Here is a 27,596-nt window from a genome sequence, read left to right as displayed (position 1 = left end):
TTGTGAATACCATTTTTGCCTTACACAAGAATGTTGGTGCTTTACTAACACGTTTAATGATAAAGAAGTTTGGCGAATAGATTGGTTTTTCAGAATTGGCTCGCTAACTTTGGTTATTGTAAGTATTAGATTCGAACTCAAGAAATTTCTTCCTCCACACCAGTGGTTTTCCAACAATAAGCAAAATAGTAATTTTGAGTCTGTTTTCCTACATCTCACTAACATTTAAAAAAATGTGTGATTGACATAATATGCATATCTGCGTAGCCATACCACCAATTTTTTTAAACCAACAACACACACAAAATCTTTTGAGTATATATTTTTTTAGTAAAATAGCATAGTTATTATAATAAAAAGCAACTTTAGGAATACCCTACATTTCTAGCTACATAACAAACATATTTTTCAATGTTACAGAAATTGAGAAATAAAATATACTTAACACACTTCAGTAATTGCTATCTCAAAATAATACTTGCAACTTGGATTTAATTACTGATATGACACAAATTAGTCACCCAAGCAGAGCTAAAAATAACTAGAGGTAATAAAAAAAATAGTGTAATAAAGAATGCAACACCGAAAACTAATAATCATTCGGTAATTGAATAATATTTGTCTAAATGAGTTGACTTTTGTCAGACGAAACAGCGCAGAAATATAATTGAGTTAGTGTTCACCAAGTCTCTCGAATCACTTAGGACAGGGCTACTCAACTATTTTTATCGAAGGTCCGCAAACAAAACTTCAAAATTATTTGGGTCCGGTCTTTCCAGAAATGATATTTCGGCATCCTTAAACGAGCACTTCCTCGACCGACTAATGATTAGTAGCAAATTAAAATTGTTTATTATGGTGTTATAGTTCTTTTCATATATATTCAAAACTATGAAAGTCGTTTTATAATAGGAAATTCAAAAAGTTGAGGTAATGATCCAAAATAAATAATTAGGTGCGGTCCGAATCAAATACTCGAAAGGTCCGGATTCGGACCGCGGTCCGCCAGTTAAGTAGCCCTGACTTAGGATATTCATCTTCATTGTTGCTACAGCATAGTCATTATGATAATAAAAAGCAACTCAAGAATACCGTACCGTTTCTAGCTACAAAACCAACATATTTTTTTAATGTTACAGAAATTGAGGAATAAAATATTCATACAGACACATCCAGCACAGGTGTGAGCAAGGTTTCTTGACCTGGGGTCAAAAACTTTACATTTTATGAGAAATATTTACAGTGTTACGGAAGCAAACGTGGAAAACACTTCTGGAGCGCCCAAATGTTAGTGTAATAAACAGAATAATGAGTAATAATATGAGAAATGGGTGTACATATTAAACATACACAAATTGAGAAAATGCCATTTCCAAAAACCAAATCCAAGATATTTTATCAGATTGTATTCAACTGTAATAATATTTAAATTCTTCTATTGAAAATTTTCGGTGCTCTCGAAATATTCATATATAGATGCCGCACAACCTGAACATAGTAGGTGTACCAGGTTGTGCGTCATCTTGGTACGAATATTTCCAAAGCGCCAAATTTTCCTTTCTCAAAATTAATTGAACAAAAAAACTTAATGAAAGAGTAAAGTGTACCAAAGTTTGTGATGAAATAGGTAATACAGACTTTGCGTGCAAAAAATATTTTTTCAGGTATATTTTTCAGATTGTATTCAACTGTAATAAGGTTCAACTTTTGATAATGAGCAAATTTTTTATTCCCAAAAAAATCTGATAAAATGGAAAGTGTACCATAATTTGTTACGACATAGGTAATACGAACTATATATGTGTGCAAAAATATTTAGTTAGCACAAAAATTAAAAAAAACTAGACCAACTGCTTAAAATCTATAAATCTTAAATAAAATTATAAAGTCAGAACGATAGAAGAACCCAATTAATCATGGAATTTCAACGAGATTTTCAGGTCTTTGAACAAACAGCTTTTATATTAAAAGAACAGTAACCTTTTCATCTGAGCATTAATAACAGAAATTATGAATCCTGGGTGGTGGTTTTTGTTAGTTTGCTTGGAGAAAAAATACATGGAAAATTGTTTTCACACCTTTGGCTTCAGACCATCAGTTCTCAACCAGTAAGTCATGGCTCACTTCTCAGACAAAGCAATATTTTGAGTTGGGCCACAAAATTATTGAAAATTGAAAGAGTTATTGATAAATTTATTTTGATTTCGTCACTATATTAAATTTTGATTGCAGCAGAAATAAATGATGAAGCTGCTGTTATTTACGTTCCAATTATTAACGTGAAAGTACATATATCGCAATAAGATTTATTTTTCTTGTAGTTTTACCCTGGCATGGAAAATTTAATGAGCCACAGAATTATCGTTAACAAAATGGGCCATGGAAGGAAAAAGGTTGAGAACCACTACTCTGGACAATCAGATACTGATAGTCTGATAAACAAGAATGTACTAATTTTTCAGATTTTCTCAGTTTTCTCGGATTGGCATTGCCTTAACCAATTTAACATAGGATTTAAATCAAATTATTTTTAAAAATTGCAATATGGTCACAGACAATAATGTGAAATACATATCAACCTTGAACTGAAATATAAATATTTGCATTTTCAACTTTTTATGAATAAATGATGACAAAGCAAATTCAAGCAAATATTCCAAATTACGAGAAATAGAATCGCCAATGCAAACGTTAGTGTAATAAACACAATAATGGGTATTATTAAGAAGTAAAAAATGGGTATACATAGTTACCAAATTTTAAAATCAAATATCTCCTTTTTCAAATAGAATTTTGATTCGTTTTGGACATCCTTGTTTCAATTCCAAATGTCCCTTCAGTTTTTTGCTTAAAGCAAATGTTTAATACTAATAGCCTACAAAAAAATGTGTGAACCCAAAAATAATACATAAATGTGAAATACTTGAGAACAGAACGAAGAAAATGTAAAATATGTAGCTATGTTAATATAAAGAATACCTGCCTTATTAAACTTTATATATAAACTATTTTTTGCAAAAAAAACTTCCATGGTCGGCCAGTTCAAAGCGTTTCGAAGATTAAATTAATGATTTGTAATGCTTTTTCTGATCAAGTTCAGACTTCTTAAGACAAACATAACCAACTTACAAAATAACAGTCAGTCAGAAATGTTGAAAAATTTAAAAAATATGTCTTCACTCTTCAATTATATGTACCGTATATGAATCCACCAGTGCAAAAGCATAGGAGAATAAATAGCTAGTCTCGAAGAAACCCAACTAATAAGGGACTAATATCGTTAAGTTAATAATTAAATAATTGAGTTATTATATAGAAATGCCATATTTTCTTTGGGCAAAATTTTACAATCGGAATATAAGCTAAAAACTAGTGTAATGATATTAGAGCAAAATTTTCAAAAGCAAATCAGCATAGTGATGATGGGGTTTTCAATTCATCCTGAGAGAGAGGAAAGCTGATAATGGCATGTTACAAAGCATGGCCTGTTGTCTGGGTACCAGGACAGGTTGGATATGACAATAGTAGAACTTGACTATTATATTCTATGTCACAAGTTGAGATTCCCCTGTAGTACTTCCATGGGCGCTCCGGAAGTATATGTTCCAAGATGACGCACAACCTGAACCCCAAACTGGTACACATACTATTTTCAGGTTGTGTGCCATCTTGGTACACATACTTCGGGAGCACCCTTCCATGTCTCATTTGAAGTTTGTCTTTAGTATTGTAATTATTTTGTACCATGACGGAGTTCGAAACGAGTTATCTTATCTAACTCATAATGCTTATATTGTAATTATGAAAAAATGTAACTCGGTGTCAAAGGTCACTGATGTCATCATCCCAGTCTGATTGTTGGTCTGCAGTCGCATTTTTACCAGTTCCCGGTTTACCTGAAAAATATACAAAATAGGATTAAAGGTGTCACAGTTGGGATTAAACATCCAATACAGAAAAGTCATTCATACTTGCCAACCACAACAATATCGAATTGACGAGATTTTTTCATACCATATATATAATGGCAATAGATTCGGACCTGCGAACCTACACAAGGTAATCAGAGATAGGATGGCCAGTGTATTCCTGACGTTTAGCAAGATGTGCCACACCGCCGAGTCAAACAATTACCAGCCTTTTATTTCTACTCAAGTAGCCACTTGTTATGGATTCCAAATTTGAATTTTTGGGCATGTTTTATGTATTTACCTTGGTTAGATCCCCATACGCTTGTACCCAGTGTATTTGTTGATGACGCCGTACTTTGATGGACTTTGGAAAGAGCTTGTTGGGAACCTCTGGGTGCTGGAAGGAGAAAAAGAGCTTTAAACAAAATTTGTTCCTTTAAATTTATTGAGGGGAACTAAATCTGATGACTGTATGGTTGTATCGCTTTCGCAGTCTATACGAAAAAATATTTTGCTTGTGTCAGAAAATTTTGCCGCATGAAAAATCGCAGCAAGAGCATTTTGCTGTAAAACAAGTATTATGTGATTAAAACAGTTATGTTTATTGGGTTAGGGCAGTGTTTTTCAACCGGGGTGCCGCGGCACACCGGTGTGCCGTAAATTATTGTCAGGGGTGCCGTGGGAAATTCTCCAAATTGTGTGTCTATGCGGTGTAGCGCCCGGCAGAGTAATCATGTAGTACGGTGGCAGCATCAGGTGGCGATTTGCTTTTTTGTCTTTGTTTTTATTAGATTACTATTCAGGATGTCCTATTCAACATATTTCTTCAGTGTTAAAAATCTTATATTAACAATATAACACTTATATTGTGAATATTGGTTCTTTTCCTCATATTTTCAGTTGTGTGTGCCGCGGGATCTTCTCACTGAAAAAAGTGTGCCTTGGCTCGAAAAAGGTTGAAAAACACTGGGTTAGGGTATGATCTTAAATAACGAATCTTTTTTAAATAGGGCGATTTTTCATACAGCGATTTTTCCTATGCTGTGATATTTCCTACGTTGATATTTCTTAGAACCACTTCGCTTATGCTGATGTATATTTTTATTATTATTGCAATGCCACTTTTTTTCCGGTTGAGGAAATAATAATCCCTCTTTCTCTCTATCGCATTCTCTTGCAGTGATTTGAATCAGTTCAATATTCACTAGGTTTAGGCTTTTGATAGGTGCCAGATGCTTCCAATCACTTCTTTGCTCCTGTTTTTTATTGGCCTTAGCAGGGAATTGTTTTTCACTGTTTCTGAAAGATTTTTGACAGTTTTTCACTGTTTGTGCAAAGTATTTAGCGTTTTTCACACCGAGCTTTTGCACATTTTTTGTGGCTTATCACAGCTTGCTACTATTCTATCATAATTTTTTCGATTTTATGAGTTTCGGAGATTGTGATCTTATTTCAGCCAACTCGTGTAAAAAAAATTCATATTACCTAATCACATAGAGAAGATTTTTAGGGCAAAGAAGGGGGAGATGGGTGAGCAAGTTACTATACAAAGAGCAGAGTTCTAGATATTTTTCTGATCCAAAATTTTTAGTTTTTTTCTTCAGCTTTCAAATTTGATTTATAGTCTTCATACCTTGATTTGATTGAATACAACAAAAATTTTACTGTTAGAAAAACACAGTGAATTTTACCTGGTTTTGGTGATGGTTCATGTAATGATGAAACAGGTGAAAAGTCATCGTCGTCAGAATCAAAATGCTGAAAAAAAAAAAAAGCTGAAATATTTTTTTGAGAAATGTCATTGCCTTTAAACTCAAAACAATTTTGATGGAATTTTATGCAGTTTTACTGCTCTGATAACACATGGTGTAACTTTAAGCTGTTAGAGACACTTATTAACATTACCCGGTAATAGGCCACACTCCACTATCCCATAAATGGGGGAAGTTCAGGGGCAAGACTGCTGATCTTTGTCTCCATCATACAGTAATGAACACTGTATGCTTCTGGTGGGTTCGGGGTTGCGGTTGAAAACAAACATTTTTCGGTGCTCCCGAAGTATGCGAACCAAGATGGCGGACATCGGAACGTGACATGGGTAACAGGTTAGAGTTAGGCGATTATTTTTTTCCAATTTTCCTTACTTTCGTCCTATTATCAGTTCGAAGACTAGCCAAGAGCCTCCCGTAGTATTTATACCTAAAATTATGGCCTAACCCTAACCCAGTACACATAGTACATTCCGATGTCCGCCATCTTGGTTCGCATACTTCGGGAGCCCCCATTTTTCTGTGTCACACATAGCAAGTTTTCATAGCTTGAAACGCTAGCTGTTAGCAATTTCAGAACCCATGACAATGCCCAGTGGTGAGATATTTTTGTCAGCCGATTCCATCACAAAAATCATATTTTTTACCCGGTTCTGTAACAAAAAGTCATGTTTTTTTCAGTAATGCTAACCGGTTATCTCATAAAATTCTGTGAGATGGTTCTATAGAACCAGTGCGAACCGGCTGAATCCCACCACTGGCTACGCCGCTGCCTATGATGCCAAAAAGTTAAATTTAACACTCTTAAGTGAAATTTTGAACAACCATTTTCAATTTTTGAAACGAAAAGAAATATACCCACTTTGACCTGTGTACTGCTACCAGTAACAGAATGTTTCCCAGCCATCAGATCAACAGATCCAGCAGGAGGTTTAGAAGTCGTTCTAGACTGAAGCTGAGATTCTATGTTTGCTCCAAGTTTCTGGATTTTAGTGCTGCCTGGATTTGAAATAAAAATCATTATTAACAAAAGTATTCTATGGCTAATGGATTTATCGAATTAAATTTCCAATACTAGGAAATGGAAAGAGTCATATACCTGATGTCATTACTTTTATTTCACACGGCTTGATATTTTATCCTGAATTTTGCTGTTCTAGTGAGACATTGAAGAACTTGCTTTGAGCTGACTCGCAGCTCTTCTACCAGTAATCTTTTCTCTCTTGTGATTGGGTTATTTTGCTCATGCACGACCAAAGGACTGCTACCTGGGAAATAGCTTTCCTGAAGGACCTGGCTTTGAGCAAACTTGAACAGCTAACAGGAAAGATACTTCAGATTTTCCTAATCATAACAATATGCTAAGGTTTCCCAACGTTTTATGGCTTCTGGCCTCTTCCGGAGGTTTTTAGCACTCATAGCCCCCCTGTTTATCATTCCAGTGGCATTTGATTGGTTGATTCCAAATCCCATTATGTTCAAACAATCCATGCTCAACTAAGTGAAAACACCCACGCAATGAAACTAGGAAGAACAGTACGTTATCTTGTGAAGAGGAATAGGAAACAACCTTACACCTAGCATCGTGGCCCTCTACAACTGCTTTGTGGCCCCCTTAGAGGTCAAGGACCCTCGGTTGGAAACCCTCGCACTAAGGAAAAAATTTGAGTCCATTCTCACCAGCACTTTTTGGTCTCGTTTCCCTGATGTCTGTCTCGGGACTGAGGATGTCATCAAGCTCATCAGAATCCCAGGAATCTTCTTGTCGTTGAGTGGATGCGGTAGTTGGAATCCTAGTGGTGATTGGAGTCTTTGGTGTGGTTGCTTGTCGGCCGGTGGACGGAGTAAGTTGCGGTTCTGATGAAAAAAGAGGTAAAATTTGCTCAAAGCACTTGTTTAGAGAAACTCAACTTTGAGTAAAGATATGGACATAAAATGCACAAACCGTAGATCTCCACCCTAAAATGGTGGATTTATAAAAATCCACCTATAAGCCAACCCTACAAATCATAAAATGCTGTATCACAGCAAATGGTTGCAAAAGAAAATTAATGAAAGTGATAACCATTATTGTTGTTTTACTTTTATTGATGACGGTGGTAAGTGTCTCAAAATCCTTCAAATTCATCCTCACTATCACTGTCAAACCCCCCAAAGAGGGCTTTTCAGTCCAGAGTCATGCGCGTATAATCTGAATTTTTAGTGCGATCAGAGTCATGCGCATATAAGCTGATCCTTAGTTTGATAACTATTGAGTTTTAAACTCGACTTTATATAATAGGATATACCAGTGTTACCCACACTTTTTCAATCATTTCAAATTTATACGGTATATACAAATTCTCGTAAAACATCCGATGTGGTAGTGAATTCCATACAACTTTAACCATAATTTTTTATGAAAATAATAAATTTTAGATACAAGTATCTCAGTTCAAACGCAACATATTTATAAAACTGCATTTATTTTGCATTCTATTCAAATTGTTTATTTGTCAACACTCATGACTGGCTATTACTTTACCTTGTGGTCTCGATGGGCCAGGAATGTCCCTTTGTTCACTGAGTTCAGAATCCCATGGTGATCTGGAAAAAGATTGAAAATATCACTAACTGAAAGATGGTATTTATACACAATATAAGGCAGTGGTTCCCAAACCACAGCCCGTGGGCAAAGCCTGTGTAACGATTTAATATAGCCCACTGACTATAAGTGAAATAGTTTTGCATTCTAGATACTACCAATTGTTCATTATCACAGTTCAAGCATGTGTATATTCATAACAATTCAACTATACCAGTATCGTTTGAGCGTCCTCATCAAAATAACTCAAGTCTACTTACTCATCATCTTCAAATCTGGTGTTCAATTCCTCTCTTGTCATTGGTTTATCTTGTTTACGCTTGACCGATGGACCGTTACCATTTCTACGTTTTGGGGACGGTGGGTGATCTATCCTTCCTGCTGGCGCTGTTTGTCTGAACTGCGGTCCTGATGGATACTGCTCCAGCGAACGACTGGCACTAACAGGAGATGGAGAAAATTGCCTGAAGGAATATAAAGCATGTACTGTACATGACTGATTCCATCGAAACGAATGAACAACTTTTCAGGCAAATCATCAAAAAGAAAGAAATATGAAAACAAATGAGTAGAATAATGATATCTTGATACTCCTGAAGTATGCGCACCAAGATGTCGCATAACCTGAAACCTAACCTGGTACACAACCTGAATTCAGGTTGTGCGCCATCTTGGTGCGCATACTTCAGGAGGTCCGATATCTTTAATATCATGCAGATGCTAAACCAACATGCAGTTATGGGATTCGGGTGTAGCTCAATAAGCTATAATTACCATTGCCTTGGTAGGTGTGATGGAGCTCTCCCTCTTCTCTTTCTAGGTGGAGAACCTGGGCAAGAGAGTTAATAAATTAACAGTTCACATGTAATGATAAATATGGGGACCGTACATTTCAACCCACGTGCATTTGAATCCATGTGTATATCCACGGGTTCAATCTATATGCGGGTGCTAAACCCATGGGTTAGGGTTAGTATGGGTTCAACTATCCGTGAAACAAAAAAAATTCCATAGGTGCAATAGCATACAGGTGCAATTGTCATGGGTTCAAATGTACGTGGGTTCAAATGTAATGGAACCGATAAATATATATATACAGTGATGGGATTCAAATTTTTTGTCAGCCGGTTCCTTCACAAAAGTATTTTTTTTTCAGTCGGTTCTGTTACAAACAGAACATTGACAGTAAATCGTAATGCTTACCGGTTCGCTGATCTCATAAAATTACGTGAGACGGTTCCATAGAACCCCACCACTGTATATACATATATATACTCACAAAACTTAGAATTTGATTTATTTTATTATTTCATATGATTTGGCGTGAGACGCATATCACATCTCGGCTGCAGCTGCAGTAATCCTCCCCTCATTTCAAAATATATCATATCGATATTTAAATTCTCAATATTAAACATTTGGCGTCTCTAAACTGATAGATAATTGATTTCGATTTGGATTTCCGTTCACTAATGTTATTTGCATGGGGAATTCACGGAACGCTAATCTGGTACGCACACTATGTTCAGGTTGTGTGCCATCTTGGTACAATACTTCGGGAGCACCAAATTTTGCACACCTCTGTTATAAAATATTCGAACTATACATAAGTCAAATAGAGAGGTGCTGATTCACCAAAGATTAAACAAATAACAAGGAGATCTAAGAAGGATAGACGGGGAAACATGTTGAAAAGGGTCCAACTCCCTTACAACAAATAATCTTACCTCTTCTAGAAGCCTCTTCATCTACTTTTCTTCTCATTTGATCACGAATTGAGAAAAATCCGGGTTGTTCCTTTGCCTTGCGTTGTCGCTCTGTCTTACGAACCATTAGTTTATTTGCAAGTGTTTGTGAGCTGATACCAGGTGCAGTCTGTAAATGTGTAAGTTTAGGGTAATACAAAAAAACTAGAATCCATATTCTAGAGCAAATGAATCAAACGATGGGACGCACAAGGGTGGGCGTAGACAATTTTTTGAGGGGGCGTAAAGCTAATTAAAAATAAAAATATTTCTTAGATTATATCTTTCCCGCCTTATTTTGGATATTACATTTCTTTATTGTTTAGAGCAACGGTGCACAACCTGCGGCCGTCGCGAAAAATAAATGCGGCTGTCCACATACAAAATCCTATGAAAAAAAAAGTTCAAAATATAGGATTTGGCGGCTATGCTGGCGTATATTGAAGCAAAACAGAAGCACTGCAAAAAAGTCAGACGACACATAGCGTCACAATCTAGATGGTGTATTTGCTGCCAATTACCTGACTTTGCAAGTTTATCTGCCCACATGCAAGACCAAAGGAGTCATTAAATTGCTACAATTCTTTGCAAACTTTTATAGAATAAATTCATAAAAATATTTGACATTTTATTATACTTTTGGGGACATGAAAATGGGGGTGACCGCCCCTCCCCGCTCCCCGACTTTCGATTTTTTTCAAAATTGTGCAACCATTATGCAACTAGCAGAATATATCTGCTCTAGAATAGGTCCACCGAAAAAAAAAAATCCTTTTAAAATGCGAATATTATACTTCCAAGTAGTCCTACATACTTCATAATTGGGCAGAGTGCACCTCGCACAGGTCAAATACGCGGTTATGACGTTAAAAGCCAAAAAATTTCGCGCACCTTCGGCGCGCTATTAACCTCCTAGCGGCCGTATTGTATAAAAAGAAATGCAATGTGGCCGCCAATAGCAAAAAGGTTGTGCACCCCTGGTTTAGAGATTGTGATTCCATCCAGGATTTTCAACATGTTTTTTAATTAAAGTTTGAGAACTTCTGTTCTAGAGCAGGCATGAGCAAAATCCGGCCCGCGGGCCAAATCCGGCCCGTTGGCTAATTCAATCTGGCCCGCCTGATGCTGCCACAACCAAACTGAAACCCAATTTTGATGTTTCAGCTAAAATAACTCAAGGAATACAAACTAACATACAAACTGAAACAGTACTTATATAAGCTGGACAGGATGGAGAGTTTTAAAATAGGCAAAGGAAGGTATTCGGGAAAAAAGTTGGAACCACTGGGTTAAATAGCAATATATTTGAATTAATTATTATCGAAGGTGCTCCTGAAGTATGCGCACCAAGATGTCGCATAACCTGAACCCTAACTTAGTACACAATCTGATTTCAAGTTGTGCGTCGTCTTGGTGCGCATACTTCAGGAGATTCTTATTGAAAATGAAAGTATTCAAGAGCAAAGGACAAATTGGCTTCGGCCTTCCCTGCTCAATAGACTTCAGATTCACTAAGATTTACCATAAAACAAAATCCAAATAATTTTAATAGGTAAAAACTCACCGGGTCAACGCCGCAGTCTTGTAGTTTATTCTCCATCAGTTGTAACATGAAAGGTCTCATCTGTCGAGCGAAATTTTGTTGATTTCTTCGCATTTCTGAAAGTGCATCGCTTGAACGAGCGTCAACTTCTTCATAAGACACTGGGAAAGATAATTTGAATCAATTTCTGTTTGAATTGTTCTCGCAATTTCACTGGATTAATAAACCTATTTTACACCCGTTGTACTGTCAACAGGACTCTACACAAGACACATAAGTTGGAACATTTTGGAAAGAACTGGGATATCTCCAATCACCATTCGAAGTTTTACACGCTGTGGCGACTATTAGATATTTAACCTCCATGAAACTGCATTCAGGCAGATATTTCATGGCCTGTCCGGGAAATTTGCAGCAGGAGATTTCATCGCATGAAAAATCGCCGCAGAAAAGCAATTTGCTGTAAAACAAGTATTTGTGATGAAAACGGTTAGGTTTATAGTGTTAGGGTATGCTCTAAATAACGAATCTTTTTGAAATATAAAAGTGCTTCAAAGACTGTTTTACAGCAAAATGCTTTGCGACTATTCTTCATGCTGCGATTTTTCCTATGCAGCGAAATTTCTTGCGGCAAGATTTACTAGAACCATTTCATGGGTAGTTGGTATGGAGACGGGGCCCAGCTACAATGTAAATGTAAAGAAATGAATTTCTGGAACCAGTGCTTGAATGATTTCGAACTGGCTCCCCATCCCTTGTTTGAAAAGTATGTTTCAGGTATCAATACCATTTAAAACATGCCAAATTCCGACTCTAGTACTGGAGAAAATTTGTATGAAAATCTACAAAATCTGGCATCAAAGTTCCAGTCATTAACTCACCTGCAGCTTCTGGAACAGCCATCGGCACAATTTCCTAAAAAAAAATGTAAAAATTATGAAATGAATTTCCTTGCATAAGATTAAAGTAAAGGCTTAACTATAAAGTCTCATCAACATCGTAGTGGAACAATAGATAGAATTCACTCATTTTTAAGATATTACAGAATGTACGACGATTAGGATTTTTACTGACTATAGAGTGGGGCTTCCCAAACTGGGGGTCACGACCCCACAGAGAGCCGTGCAACGAATTTCAGGGGCTGAAGTACAGCCCCTCACACAAAGTAAATAATTGGGGCCAATTTTTCAACTACAATAGACTGTAGCAAGACAAAAATTGTTAAAAAACTTTTTTGTAGGGAATTATGTATATTTCAGCATGGCGTTCACAACACAGATGATATGAAACCCCCTTCCTTTTTGAATCGTAAAAAAGCAGTTTTCTGTATCATACATGGAAATTTTTCATATATCAAAACGTTTTTAGACCATCAAGACTCATGAAAACGCACGTTTTCCAGCCTTCGGTCGGATCCGCTAGCTTTTTTCTCCCTCCCCCCCATTGAAAAAAATGTCTAAGCCACTGCCAAGAATCTCCAACCTATGACACCAGCAAAATTATGTCAAATGTGGACTGCTACGTACAATGTACAATTTATAACAGGGGTTCTCAAACTGCGGGCCAAATCCGGCCCGCATAACAATTTAAAATGGCCCGTCGAGCTTAAGTGAAATAGTGTTCAACAGACTTTGTTTATACTTTTTTGTGATCTATGGACACTGCCAATTGTTATGTCATTATTACAGTTTAAGCACACTCATCTCTCAATTATACGTATTGAGTATTAGGATAACATAGGGCGGTGATTCAGATAATAACCATATAAGAAAGCTTGAGATGTCAAATAACAAACATAAATTACACTCTGGAAACAGATTTTATTTAAATCTTAAATAAAGAAATGGCAGCGTTCGTATTTCTGTATTGGAAAAAATCAAACTTCAGCAATTTGTCTTCTTTGTCAGCAAACCATTCCAATTCTGAAGAAATACGTCATGAAGCATCATTATGAGTTAACAAACATGTTTTAAAAAAATGTCATGACTAAATCATCGCGCACTACGCTCTTCCGGCCCGCGAACACCCTTCCGATTCTAATTTTGGCCCGCGGCCAATAAAGTTTGGGAAACCCTAATCTATAATATAAGTAAGTACTCACTCGCTCCTTTGGAACTTTTCCACGATCATTTAACTGTAAAATAAAAACAGAGTATGAACATAACCAGCTCAATTAGCTCATTCAAAATTAGATTATCACATATCTCTAAGATGACGCAATTGCGATTTACAGCAAGGTATACAATTTATCTGGATTAATTTTCCAAGCAAATGTGGCCTTAATAAAACGCTAGTTGCTTCAACTATCTCATGAAAATAAAATTGGGATTGATCGATTCCTTAGGCGCAACAAAAAAATTCCAACAAGAAGACTTTTGCGAAATGATCGATATGTTAACTTTCATTACATCCATTCTTATGAATCTGACAGGAACAGAATGTCTCTTATCTAATTGATATGTCATATTATCAGCTTCAGCCCCTTCCCCCACATACCAGTTCTGTGACTCTCTGTATTTTAGGTTCTCACATACTTTCATGTTATGGGGATGTTAACAAAACGTTTTCTCGCCCACTAAATCGATGGCGTGCTTTTCACAGCTTATTCGACTGCCTATTTCGAGTTTCAATTTAGTGCAGACGAGGTTTTGCTATCGTCCCTATAACGCACTTTTAATGTTCTTTTTTGGTACTCCCGAAGTATGTGAACCAAGATGGCGGACACCGGAACGAAGTATGTGTACCAGGTTAGGGTTAGGCCATAATTTGAGGTTCAAATACTACGGGAGTCACTTGGCTAGTCTCCGAACTCGTAATAGAACTAAAATAAGGAAAATTGTACCTGAAATTATGGACTAACCATAGCCTGGTACACATACTACGTTCCGGTGCTCGCCATCTTGGTTCACATACTTCGGGATTACCCTTTTTTTATACGTAGCTTACGCATTGCCATTCGGTCATTGCCATCTTGCCATTCGGTTCATAAAATTAACTTTTTATGTCACACTTACATGGCCCACCAATCTAGGCGGGCAAAATTTTCGGCCACTAGTTTATTTCAATACTATGTTATTACATCAGCCATCCACGACACAAATATATTCCCCAAACATGCTAAACCAGTGGTCGGCAACCTTTTTCAAGTGACGGACCGGTAAAGCTTGACCAAACTTTTGGCGGACCACCTTTTTACAAACGAACTAAGCCTATGCAATAAATTATACTCTCTAGAAAATTTATGTTGACAATATACTAAAAACGACGGTGATGCTATTTAATGTGATGTCTGTATTTGTTTGATGGCCATTAACTGTCCCCATATTCGGGATATGGTCGACATTGACACACGTAACGTGTTTCTTACTTCCATCCTATTTCGTTATTCCGTTTTTGTAGTTATCAATATTGAAAACCAGGCCTCACATCAAGATTTCGGGAATGTTAACAATGCCTGTATCGTTTTGTTGTGGAAATCTTAGTCGGGCTGATGAGAGTCATTCTTATACGGGCGTAGAGAGAACAATTGACCCAGCATTATTGCGACATACTGACATGGCAATTGTTCATGAAATCAGACATGTTGCTCAATATTGTTATGCAGTGGTCGGCATACTTCATGTACTTGCGAGCCGAATATAAACATCTCCGGTAGCGCGCGGGCCGCAATATTTCCGCCTTCGAACAATCGCTAACATAATAAAACTTCAAATTATGGCGCATTCGCATTGCTGCCCTTCTATTGCTGTGTTGAAAGCATGTCCCAATGAGATGTATATGTGGCGTTTTTTTATTATCCAACAATACATTGTTTTTATGTAGCCTACTTATTATCAATGTGAAAGATGATGTTTTTATGGCAACTCGTCGTCGAAATGATGATCTGACAAGCGAGTACGAAATTCAATCTAAGTGTAATGCATTTTAGATAAAGCTGCTCAAGGCCATATGTTCTTCCGAACGTGCACGTTACACGTTTTGCACTGTCGAATAGATGAGCTGTGGCGCAGTCCCGGGTCTAGGGGTCGAATTTTCGACGACTCGTTTCGTAACGAGTTTGACATTGAAACACTTACCAACTGCGATGTTGACTGAGTATATTGAGCAAACCGGTTTTGAAATGCACAAGAAAGGAAAATATTTTTCCGTTCAAGCACTTTGGAAGGCTCGACCCGCGTCGCTCCGTTTTTCAGACATTTTCAAATTTTAAAAATCAAAATTTACTCGAACGACATACAACTGACGCTACTTGTTACATAAATAGCTCCGTACAGCAGCACTTGTCACCATATAAATCCGTGTAGAGACAATAATAAATTTGGGATTAATTTTTGTTTTATTTATTAAATGTCGGGTCGTTCAAGGTCCGCAACAAATTAGATCGCGGGTAGCATTTTTTCCGACCCCTGGTGTTGTGTTTGTCTGGTTTACTGTTGTTGTGCTGTTTTTTAGTCGTGGGGTTTGTGGTTAGATTGTAGAGGTTTTATTACTTATTTATTATTTATCTTTTGTGTTACCTCTCTGCGGACCGGAAGTAACGTTTCCGCGGACCGGCGATGGGCCGCGGCCCGGTGGTTGCCGACCACTGTGCTAAACCATACCTTTGCTTTCAAAGAGTTGAGTTGAGAACCGTAAGTATCGGCCATTTGACGTTGGTGATCTTTCAATGCTTGTCTGTTTCTGTCTCGGATAGAAGCCATTTCAGCGGATAATTGTCTCAACTGAAAGAAATATTTGTGGTTAATAGGAAACATATGAAAAGCTGCCAACATAAACAAAAACACACTGAAATGCAAACAACTAAGTTTTTGCCTGTGTCTCAAATGTACATTCAGGCCTGTTTCATCAGGATAATAAAATATGATAATAATAACAAATACACAACTGGCAAAACCTATATTGTTTAGTCTTAATCCTCTGTTTAACTATTCGGTGCTCCCGAATTATGCGAACCAAGATGGCGGACATCGGAACGTAACATGGGTAACAGGTTAGGGTTAGGCGGTAATTTTTTTCCAATTTTCCTTATATTAGTCCGATTATCAGTTCGAAGATTAGCCAAGAGCCTCCCGTAATATTTATACCTAAAATTATGGCCTAACCCTAACCTAGTACACATATTACATTCCGATGTCCACCATCTTGGTTCGCATACTTCGGGAGCCCCAACTATTCTTAGTCAAGCAGAGTATGAAAATTTAACCCAATGAATGTTAGTGAAAAATACGACATAAAAGTTGACAGAGCATATATTGTGTTGACCTTGTAAAGATCAGAGCATCTTCTTGCACAGAATGGAAACTAAACGAAAAACTCCCACAGCAGCAGTTTTATCCAAGGGCCGGCCGGAGGCCCCCTAAGTGGGCCACAGGACGTTTTCACTCTGTTAAACATGAGTTGTTTGAACCTAATGGGACTGATTTGATCTGCCAATTAAAATAACACTATAAATAAACTGCCGCAATGACAAATAGGGGGGCAATAAGTTCTAAGATCTTCTGGAAAGCGGGCCAAGAGTCATAAAACGTTCAGAACCCCTGCCCTAGTAATTAAAAACAACAGGTTCAAATCTCATACATATTCCTAACACAGAGTGTGATAAACTAGATCAGGGTTGTCCAAGGTGGTCGGCTCCGCGGGCCACAAAATTATTTTTGCATTGTTTGCGGGCCACAATAGTGCCATAAATTGGTAAACAGTGCAATACAAACAAACACTTTTATTGTGCACTCACATAGATATCAGGCATAGCCATTCTAGGCTAATAGAATCCGCATTCGATTTTTAGTTTTCTATGATTCCTATATTGTTGGCATATATTCCCGACCAAAAAGATAGAAAGCCAGATAACAATTTAGACTGCCAAGCACATCATTCAACTTCGCTAGTTTCCCCAGCTAGCCATAACACTATTTAATTCAGTGACATTAGTGATGACAATATATCAAAAGACTTTTCTCATTAATTTTATGACGAAACAACACAAAATGTGATTTTTTGATTACTCTTCGAATGTGTCGCGGGCCACAGATAATGAAGCGGCGGGCAACATGTGGCCCGGGGGCCTGGGTTTGGATCCCCTGAACCAGATAGGCAATGCCAAACCAGGTTTCACAAAGAGTTCGGTTTTAATTAATAGGTGGTTTCTTATTCAGAGTATTTGTCTGTAGTAAAATCTTGATAATAGTTACATAAAAGGATATGATAAGATTTACATAATTATCCAGAGGGAGAGGAAAGCCGATAAGACAGCTTAATCATATGGTGAACCACGGCCTCTCGTCCGGTTACCAGTCCAGGTCGTGTATGGGATTAGTTAGCCAGTTATTTGTTTTCGGAAGCATGGATTTGATGGTGGAGGAAGCCGTAATCGACCAGCAATTACTTCAACCACCCTACGGCGGCGAGGAGTCCAGCAATCCTATCGCACATAATCAATCCTAATCCAAACACTCAGCACGATGCGCCACACCGCCAAGCCACTAAAAAATCCACTCATTAAAAGTTTCCAGATTGTTCAGTTTCTCAACTGACCTGACTTTCTTTATCAGCGTTTGTTTGTTCCAAAGATTTGATTCTTTGCTCATATATAGATAATTTTTGTTTTTCTCCTTCAATGTCGTCGACCAGTTCACCAAGGTTAGAATGCCTTTCATCCATTGTCATTTGGAGGTTGGTTATTTTCTAGAAAGAAAATCAAGTGATTGGCAATTTTGCACAACGAATGCAAGTCTGCCTTCAACGCCAGGTGAGGTTCATGGAGTCTAATCTAGAGGGAACTTATCTTCAGTGCGAAGCATCATTGATCCTTGTCTCACATTTTAAAATTGATTTTAAAGGCATTGCCCGATTTTACATCGTGTCTTTATTTTATTGTGTTCTTTCGACTGTTTTTGGTGGACGGGCACGTACTTGTACGTTTTTAACTTTTTTATTGGGTCATGCCCGTCCTCCATTTCCTTTGCACGTTTGTTGTTGTTTTGTTTTTTTCAGAGTGACCAAAATAAATTGATTGATTGATTGATATAGCAATCAATTATGCATTAGTGAATAACGATTGACATGGGAGTCAAAGGTCAATGTGATCAGGAAACAGCTATGAGCAAGTGAATTTCACATAACTGAAACATCTGGCATAAATTTTGTGTCTGAATGGTTACACTCGCAGTAAATGTATGAAGCGATCCCACACAGATACCAACCAGTTCATGCACTAAAAAGTTTTTTCTGTTTTCGCTTAATTAATAAATATTTGAATTCTGTTTTTTCGCACAATTTGCAGGCATAAACGCTAGTCTCAGGCACTATTCTTGGTGGAGATGCTCAAGTTTTATGGAACCCTTGAAATATTTGGATGGGAGAGTTTGAGGTATATGCTGCTCAAAACGATTGAAGCAGGAGTTTTTATTGTACAATGGAAATACATTTAGGATTACGCAATAATATTTGGATAGCTCTAGTCACTTACCAACTTATATTCCGACTCCTGGGCTCTTAGTTGTTGAATTTCTTTCAGGAAACTACCTTTCATTTCTTCTAATTCTTTCCTCCATTTTCCCTCCTCTTCTTTCTTCCAGCGCTGCATATCTCGCTTCGTTCGAGCCCCCCAGGCTGCTTTCTCCTCCTCAGCCTAAATGCAGAGAAAATGGAACATATTATCAGTTACAATGTCGAAGCGATTACACCGAACGTCTTCTGAATATTCAGGACGTCTCGGCGAACTTTGTTATAAACTTGTTTCACTACTGAGGAATTTAACACACGAAAATGTTTTTAGATTTACCCACCCCTTATTTGGAGGGAAAAGAAAGCTGGTAAAAAGGAAATCAGTCCAAGTAAATTATACCTCACAGAAGATTTGGACCATGACATGGTAATTAGTCGTGTAATGTGATAAATATGTATGTATGTAATAATCTTCGGACAACCTGCATAAAACTTTACAATTAAACCAGAGGTGGGGGACTATAGATTATATGGATATAAATTTCTCTTGTGACAAATACTTATGGCAGGGTGGTTCAAGGTTGTCGAGGGCCACAAAATTATTTTTGACTGTTCGCGGGCCACAATAGTGCCAAGAATAGGTAAACAGTGCAAAACAAAAAATAAAAATTTTATTGTGCAAACACATCGATAAATATTTGTCATTTATCAATCTAAAACATGCAAAAACCACCAAAAAACTTGCAAAAGTCTTCCTATATCTACATTTAGTGTAAGATTTGGAACTCTTCATAACGGAAAAAATGCCATAACACTAGTTAATCCAGTGACGTTAGTGATGTAACAGTATGTCAAAAGATTTTTCTGGTCAATTTCATGACGAAATAACATCGAATGCGATTTTTTAATTACACTCCGAATCCGACGCGGGCCACATATAATGAAGCAGTGGGCCATGTGTGGCCCGCGGGCCTGGGTTTGGATCACCCTGACCTATAGGGTTACATCAGTGAAACAAACAGGCAGGCGATGTTATCGAAGCTAGATTTTCATAAATAAACTGTTTTTCATTCATAATTTCATATTGAGTTTTAAACCTCTGGCTTAGTAACCGAGTCTATTATCTGTGGGTGGCCCACTTGGGAAAGTGACCTCTTCATATAGTGGTGGGATTCAAATTTTATGACAGCCAGTTCCTTCACAAAAATCAAATTTTTAAGCCGGTTCTGTTACAAAAATTCATGTTTTTTTCAGTAATGATAACCGGTTCGCTGATCTCATAAAATTCTGTGAGACAGTTCTAAAGAACCAGTGCAAACCGGCTGAATCCAAACACTGTATTCATACCTTTTTAAGTTTATCAGCAAAATTGACTCTTTCTTGTTGCAGATCTTCATCTAAATTTTGTAGTCTTCCTGCCAATCTGGACTGTTCTCGTTGAGAATGGGCTGAAAAAAAAACATGGAAGATAAAATTTAAAGTCTCCCAACTGGGGGAGGAATTCAAGCATTGAGTTCCCTGTCGTTTCAAAATATTGTAACTTTTAACCTAGGTCGTACAAAGAGTGAGAAGACAAGTAAATGTACAGCATGCTGCAACAGAACACTTCGTGTAGCAGAAAAAATAGGGTGCTCCCGAAGTATGCGAACCAAGATGGCGGACATCGGAACGTAACATGGGTAACAGGTTAGGCGATAATTTTTTTCCAACTTTCCCTTATTTTAGTCCTATTATCAGTTCGAAGACTAGCCAAGAGTCTCCCGTAGTATTTATACCTAAAATTATGGCCTAACCCTAACCTAGTACACATATTACATTCCGGTGTCCGCCATCTTGGTTCGCATACTTCGGGAGCCCCAAAAATAGTTTTATAGTAATTATGGGTGAAAGAAAAGACGAATAAAGAACCACGGCCCCCTCATTCAGTACATGAAGATCGTTTGAATTTTTCTTTTCATAAAGGCCTTATTGGTAACTTTCAAAACCCTTCCAATTCTTGTGTGATCAACGGGCACTTGAGATATTTGAATTCTATAAGTGGCCTAGCGGTTAAAGTGTTTCAATTAACAATTGTTGGCATCACAAATTGAACATCTCGGGTTCAAATCCCATGCCCTCCACCTCACCCAGAGTGTGGTGAATCGGGTAAGCAATTCCAAACCGAGATGATTCTGGTCTTTCCGAAAAATAGTTATATATCAGTAGATGCTTGCATAGAACATTGTTCAGAGCAAAATGGGTGAATGAACGTCAGTGGAAAAGTTAATTTCCTCAACTTCTGAGAGGTTTTTGTAGTCTTGTCTTGAAAAAAACTCAAAAAATGGTACTCCCGAAGTATGTGTACCAGGTCAGGGTTAGGCCATAACTTCATTCCGATTTTCCCTATTTCAGTTCTAATACAAGTTCGGGGACTGCCTGTGTTAGCCAAGTGAATATACCCCCTGCCCATGGGTTTCAGTCCCTTACATAACTTGATGTAAAATAGGCGAACAAAATTAGTTACATACAAATTGGTACACACACTTCTGAAGCGCCCAAAAAATTATATAAAATGTGTTAAGCTCCCACCTATGACATCTCCGATATAATTAACTGATCCAGGGTGCTTCCTTTGCATATGACCTTGGAGGAAACTGGCATTCATGAAGGCTTTCTCACAATGAGGACACTGGGAATAAGAATAGAACAATTATCTTCTGAAATACCAATGGCAGTAAATATGTGATATTAAAAGTATCACATCTAAGTAGGAATGTTACAAAACGCGCTTTTTCGCGCCAAAAAATGTACGCACCACATCTGCTAAGTACCGTAACGCCGTGTCAGAATACCGCTCATAAAAACGACTACGGACTGCTTGCTATTGTTTGGAATTCCATGAAATTTGGACATAACTTAGATAAAATGCGCAACTATGATTTGGTATTCGAATTTTTTCATTAGCGCATAAATTTCCCAACATTCGGGGCTTTTAAAAATTACGCTAAAGTTATACGTACTGCAAATTAATGATATTGTCTATGGACACCAATAAAATATATATGGACGCATGTATGTCATTCCTAACTTGATACTTACCGATTTTTATGAAGTTTGTTCAATCAGAACATCGTTAATTATTACCCGCAACGAGGCACTGTCAAACTAATATGCTGAACTCCAGGGTTGATTTGCGACGATCTTCCGACGGCCTCAATGATCGTTGCCAGAATAAAATCCTAAAGTAATCTGAATTTTCTTAGATGTGACGCACATCGAAAAATTAAAGATTGATATGTGTTTTTTTTTTATATTTATTAAAGTTCTTATTGAAAAAAGTCAATTCGCATACGTTTACGAAACGGTACAAATTAATTCAAGGCACGAGAAGTATGATCTTAGCACGCGTCTGTCAACGCGCACCAGTTATCGACTGAATGCCGACATTTTCCCTCGCAGCGATTTCTCTCGTTTTGCGTTTCACTAAGCGCGGTAAATCTCCTACGAGTTAAGGAATATTAAATGATAATTAATCGTTCATTAAGGTCGGATATGAAAAACGCTAAATCAGTTAATTGCCGCGTATGCGGGGACTTGCGTATTGGGAAGGTCGTTGCCGACCAGAGGTTATGTAAAGTTCAGAAACTTTCTCGTACATAATTAATTGAAAAGCAGCTAATATCGTTAAAAAGAATTTGTAAACTTTTTTGCATTAGGTTCTTCTATTCACAATAACTTTTCGTTCAAAATTTTTTTCGATTACCTCCAAAAATAGCCGAGATACATTCTGTTGTTTATCGGTCTGACATTCTCGCGGTCACAGTTTTTGAGTCGGCGCAATACAATCCTTATGGAAAAAATTGGCCTATCGGGCGGTACTTAAATGCAGATATCTCCGTTAATTCTTGACCATTTTTCGCAAACTTGGTATTGGTTTCTTATTTTCACTTAGATCTATCCACTGGTGCAGTTTTTATTTAAATCGGATGAACTTTAATTTTTTTGTAACATACCTAATCTAAGGAGAGCCCCAGATATTCTTATGAAATTTTGATAGGCTATACACAAAATTAATATTATTAATTCTGATTTCTAGGGAAAAAGACTATTTTATTGTCCTAAGACACAGTTGCGTGACATCATGAGAATAATAGAATCTAATTAAGGTTTGTCAGTATATTTAAAGATCATTTTGCCAGTATATGTCACTTCTATGTATCTATAGTTATTTATAGTTCATACATTTCAGACCATAAAAGACAATCAAACTATTGCACAGGAGTTCCTCCATCCTATGTAAGGTTTCATTGGGTTACGTTCCACCTACAAACAGTGGTTCCCAAAGTTGATTGGGCAAGGGTCAAAATTAGAAGTGAAGGGATATTCGCGGGCCAAAGAGGGGAGAACCCTGTATGCATATTTAATATAACGGTGTAATTGAATTATTACGAATATACACATGCTTAAACTGTGATAATGGCATGACAATTGGTGGTATCTAGAACGCAAAAAGGTAAAACATAAGTTTGACAAGCCGTATTAAATCGTTACGTAAGCAGTAATTGGCCCACGGGCCATGGTATGGGAACCACTGACCTAAAAGGTTGATCTATGCATAGCCGTACTTCACCTTGTAGTAGCTTGAAGCCCCAGATTCAATCAACATTTGTTGTTGTTCAATCATTTTCCGACGCTTTTTATTCTCAGCTTTTAATTTTTGAACATCATCGTTTAATTCTCCTATTTTATCCTGTGCTGAATTCTGCTGTGCTGCTGCAATCTCTAGTTTGTTTTCGAGCTCTGCTATAATTGCTTGAAGTGAACTCTGCCAAAAGCAAAAATATTTCAAATTCTAATATAATATATAGGCTGATTCTCATTTACTAGTTGAGTTGTTTAAAACAGCTTGAAGTCTGAAATTTCTAGTTGTCAAGTTAGAACGTGACAGCTGGCAGGTTTTTAGGAGTCTTGCGGGTCTGTATGACACAGTTTTTTTTTTTACAAAGTGAGGGGATTCGGCCATCAAAGCCCCCTTCACTGGCTATCGCCGGGGTTTCAGTTTGAATTGCCAGAGTTTCAGTTCTATGCCGAAAAGGTGAAACACCTAATGACCTACACACCTAATCCTTGTGAATTAGATTTAAATCACAGAATTTGATGTTCTGAACTAGTAGAGATATTATTAAGTCGAATCAACTTTGAAAACAGTAGTGGAAAAATGATGACATGAAATGAGGGAACATGTCTTACCTGAGAATGTAGCATATACTCGATCATATATTGTGACAGCTTGAACAATTTTGCAAACATTGGGTCAAGGTCAGAAACAACATCAATGTTACAGAATGCCACAGTCTGGATGTGCTCCTAAAATGATGAAAGTGAACAAAATTATAGATGGTGACTATTTACGAAACACCTTCACTCCAAACAAGGTTCTGGACGAGCAAATATTGATACATAATGAGATTGGAAGGACTTGAACTATTGATATTGCCTACCTGATTCCTGAATTAACAAATTCAATTATAATGAAATACATTTCACATGATCTCTGTAGAGCTTGACTAAAAATACATATATAATATTATGTTCGGTGTAGAAAATCACTCAGTTACAGCTATTACTGGACATGAAACAAATATCAATAGGAATAAGATACTAATCCAAAAGATTGATAAAAGTTTTGATTTCCGATTTTCGACTCTAGCTCCAAACTTCAGAGAAAATCTAAATCGTCACTATTCATCACCATTGAATCGACCTCTAAATTCTAAAATTATAATTCTAAATTTGGTACTCCCGTAGTGTATGTACCAGGTTAGTGTTGTGCCATAATTTTATTTCGATTGTCCTTATTTTAGTTCTATTACGATATCGGGGACTGTCTGTGTGAGCCAAGTGAGACCCCCGCCCATAGGTTTCAGTCCCTTTACACAACTTCATGTCAGATAGGCGAACAAAATTAGTTACCTCCATATTGGGGCACACACTTCTGGAGCGCCCAAAATTCCAACTCTAACTAGTTAGAAAACTTCATAGTTGTATTATGAAGTCAAAATAAACTAAATTAGTACAAGCCTTAGAAGTCAGTGTGAACAAATTCTTATTTAAAACCTCTCCTCACCTGTAACGTGTCAATGTCCAACTCTCTTGCAACTTTGTCAACATCAATCATTGCAACTTTTCTCCAGTTAATCTCTCCATGCCGTTTCCTGAACTGAAACACTGGAGCAAATGATTCTGGTGGAACGCCCATCTCTGCTTCATACAAATGTGGTGGAGCTATAATTGAAAATTTCGGATTTGATATATTTAGTTTCAAAGTACGCAATGGCTTTCGTAATGGTATACAGACTTTTCGGGTGTCCTGGAGTACGCTCAACAATTTTTGCATATATCATTCCTAACCCCCACCTGACCACGTCACCGAAAAATTACGTCATTGCGACGTCACAGTGGCGTATTAAGGTTCACCAAAGTATGTGGATAGTCGTCCAAAACGCACAGATGATCAGCCGAAATCGAGCAAGCCATTTCTCTTGTTTTCTCGTCGCAGCGATCACGATATGAGAGAGATATCCGGCATTAGTGAGTTCGTTATCGGCGGCTCAAATGCCATTTCGGGCAATCATAATTATACTTTGGCAAGCTCTATGATGTGATGGTGATGTCATAGTGTTGTAATTTTTGGAAGGCATAGTCAGGTGGGGGTTAGGAATAACATATGCAAAATTCGTTATGCTACGCCCAATGAAAGTACTTGTGGTACTAAACTAAACCCCCACTGACTTTCACCCTTCAGACTTCTGGACTCTGTTTTACATTTGCCTTGGAAGTTGTTTAAAGATAGAAATTTCTAAATGCATGTGGATTTCAGTACCGATACCGTAACAATTAGTGCAGTAGTGCCAAGGGTGTAAGTAAGGTAATATTTACATATTTCCCCAAGGAAGAGGAAAGCCGATAAGACAGCTTAAACCTGTAAACCACGGCCTCTCGTCCGTTTTTTTTCATTCATTGACAGCGTGGGAAAGGTAAACTCACCCATATAATTACTGTTTGGAGATAGATGACTGCTAAACATCTGATACTGAGTTGCCGTTTCTCCAGCCATTACCAGCTATTTTATTTCACTTTTGATGATTGATGATTGATTCATTCTCTAAAAACATCACAAAAACTAACAGAGAGGCTTCGCACAGCAACACATTTGTTTACGTCCTGAAAATCAGTCCCGTTGTGTCGTATTTCAAGCGGTTTGGACTGTGGTTTCGTGGAAAATTTAAACTTATTATTGCGTCAGAATCCTTTTTAAAAAACAATACAATTTGTCAGATATTTTGCATGTTTACGTATAAAAGAAAAAATCTAAATGTCAAATTATCAAAATTAATCAATCAATTCGTGCACCTCGGGAGTATTAAATGAATATTTACGTATTTCACAATTTTTCCCTTAGTTTTGTTTTGCGAACATAAATGATATTACAATTGTGACCAGCCCATTACAGATATAACTTCTGGCATGCTTTGCATGAAGTACCGGTATCTTAACTTTTCGTGGTGTACTCTAACTCAGCTCGTGATTTATGCAATGGCGAAATCAACATTTGTGGATATACCCTATTCTAACTAAAGCGCCGTGGATCAAGGTAAGAATTTCGACCTAAATAAATATTATTTCCTCGTTATGCCAGCTTGTAATCGCGTATTACATGATGCGTGAGAGGATTGCTAGCACCCTCGTTGTCAAAGGAAAGTTCACGTTTTTTTGCTGATCAGTTATCAAAGTCGGCGCATCTGGAACGATAAACTGGTTAACGATTCGAATATCCAACATGACATGGTGATCGGACGATGTAGACAGGAGACCACTGCCTGTTACACGGCTAAGTCAACTTATTTAATTTCTCATTAGCATATACCCATTATGTTTTTTATCTGTCTGTCTGTTTGTAAATGTATCTTCAATATTCACATGGTGATGAATAAATATTACTACTATAAATATGAAAACTTATCCTGTTATAAGACTTATCATACATGGACATATAAACAAATTTATATATAATTTCCAAGTCTTTGCAGCTGGAAGGTTTCACTGGTTAGGTATTTTGCATTTAGAACACGGAGGTGTCAAAATTTGCCAGAAAACCGTGCCAGGCCGTGGTTCCCCATATCAATTAGGCCGTCTTATCGGTTTTCACTCCCCGGGATCAATATGGAATACTATCCTAACTTCTGCGTTACACTTTTCCGCGAGATCAGTATTCTGAACCCTGTACTTCCACGCTAAGTACATCTAAAAGAATAAACGTATCTCTGGCGATAGTAGCGTCTGTGGCTTTACGTAATTGCGTTCCATTGCATATTGGAGTCATTTATAACTAGCTAATCCTTAGTTTGAGCAGGTATATATAGTATATCGATATTGAAAACCCCAGTTTAGATAGCTGACTAGACTGTCTCGTGAGAATATGTGTTATTGTAATATGCTTTGTTTTAGTCTGTAGAACTTAAATTATTAGACGGGTATAATCGCCTTTCCATGACAACCTGCTGGGGCTTCGATGGATACCCCTTCTTTAACAACGGATGTGACGAGTATTTTTGAATA

General features: G+C 37.3%; 1 protein-coding gene across 1 annotated transcript; it reads right to left on the bottom strand.

The window, feature by feature from the left end:
- Window positions 1-307: 307 nt before the first annotated feature.
- Window positions 308-26,226, bottom strand: LOC120328712 (cilium assembly protein DZIP1L-like). Its single transcript, XM_039395244.2, has 21 exons — window positions 26,025-26,226; window positions 25,105-25,262; window positions 24,228-24,344; window positions 23,608-23,802; window positions 21,567-21,666; window positions 20,346-20,446; window positions 19,021-19,182; window positions 18,087-18,236; window positions 16,154-16,273; window positions 13,654-13,686; window positions 12,434-12,467; window positions 11,574-11,713; window positions 9,992-10,139; window positions 9,039-9,093; window positions 8,525-8,728; window positions 8,205-8,266; window positions 7,361-7,537; window positions 6,543-6,679; window positions 5,603-5,669; window positions 4,213-4,308; window positions 308-3,896 (listed from the first exon to the last, which is right to left on the bottom strand). The coding sequence occupies exons 1-21, from the start codon at window positions 26,092-26,094 to the stop codon at window positions 3,823-3,825; spliced, it is 2,400 nt and encodes a 799-aa protein (XP_039251178.2). The 5' UTR covers window positions 26,095-26,226; the 3' UTR covers window positions 308-3,822.
- Window positions 26,227-27,596: the final 1,370 nt, after the last annotated feature.

The sequence above is a fragment of the Styela clava genome, chromosome 7, assembly GCF_964204865.1.
Source record: "Styela clava chromosome 7, kaStyClav1.hap1.2, whole genome shotgun sequence".
Lineage (NCBI taxonomy): Eukaryota > Metazoa > Chordata > Ascidiacea > Stolidobranchia > Styelidae > Styela > Styela clava.
The sequence above is the reverse complement of the archived record's forward strand: the minus strand, read 5'-3'. Positions and strand labels throughout refer to the sequence as shown.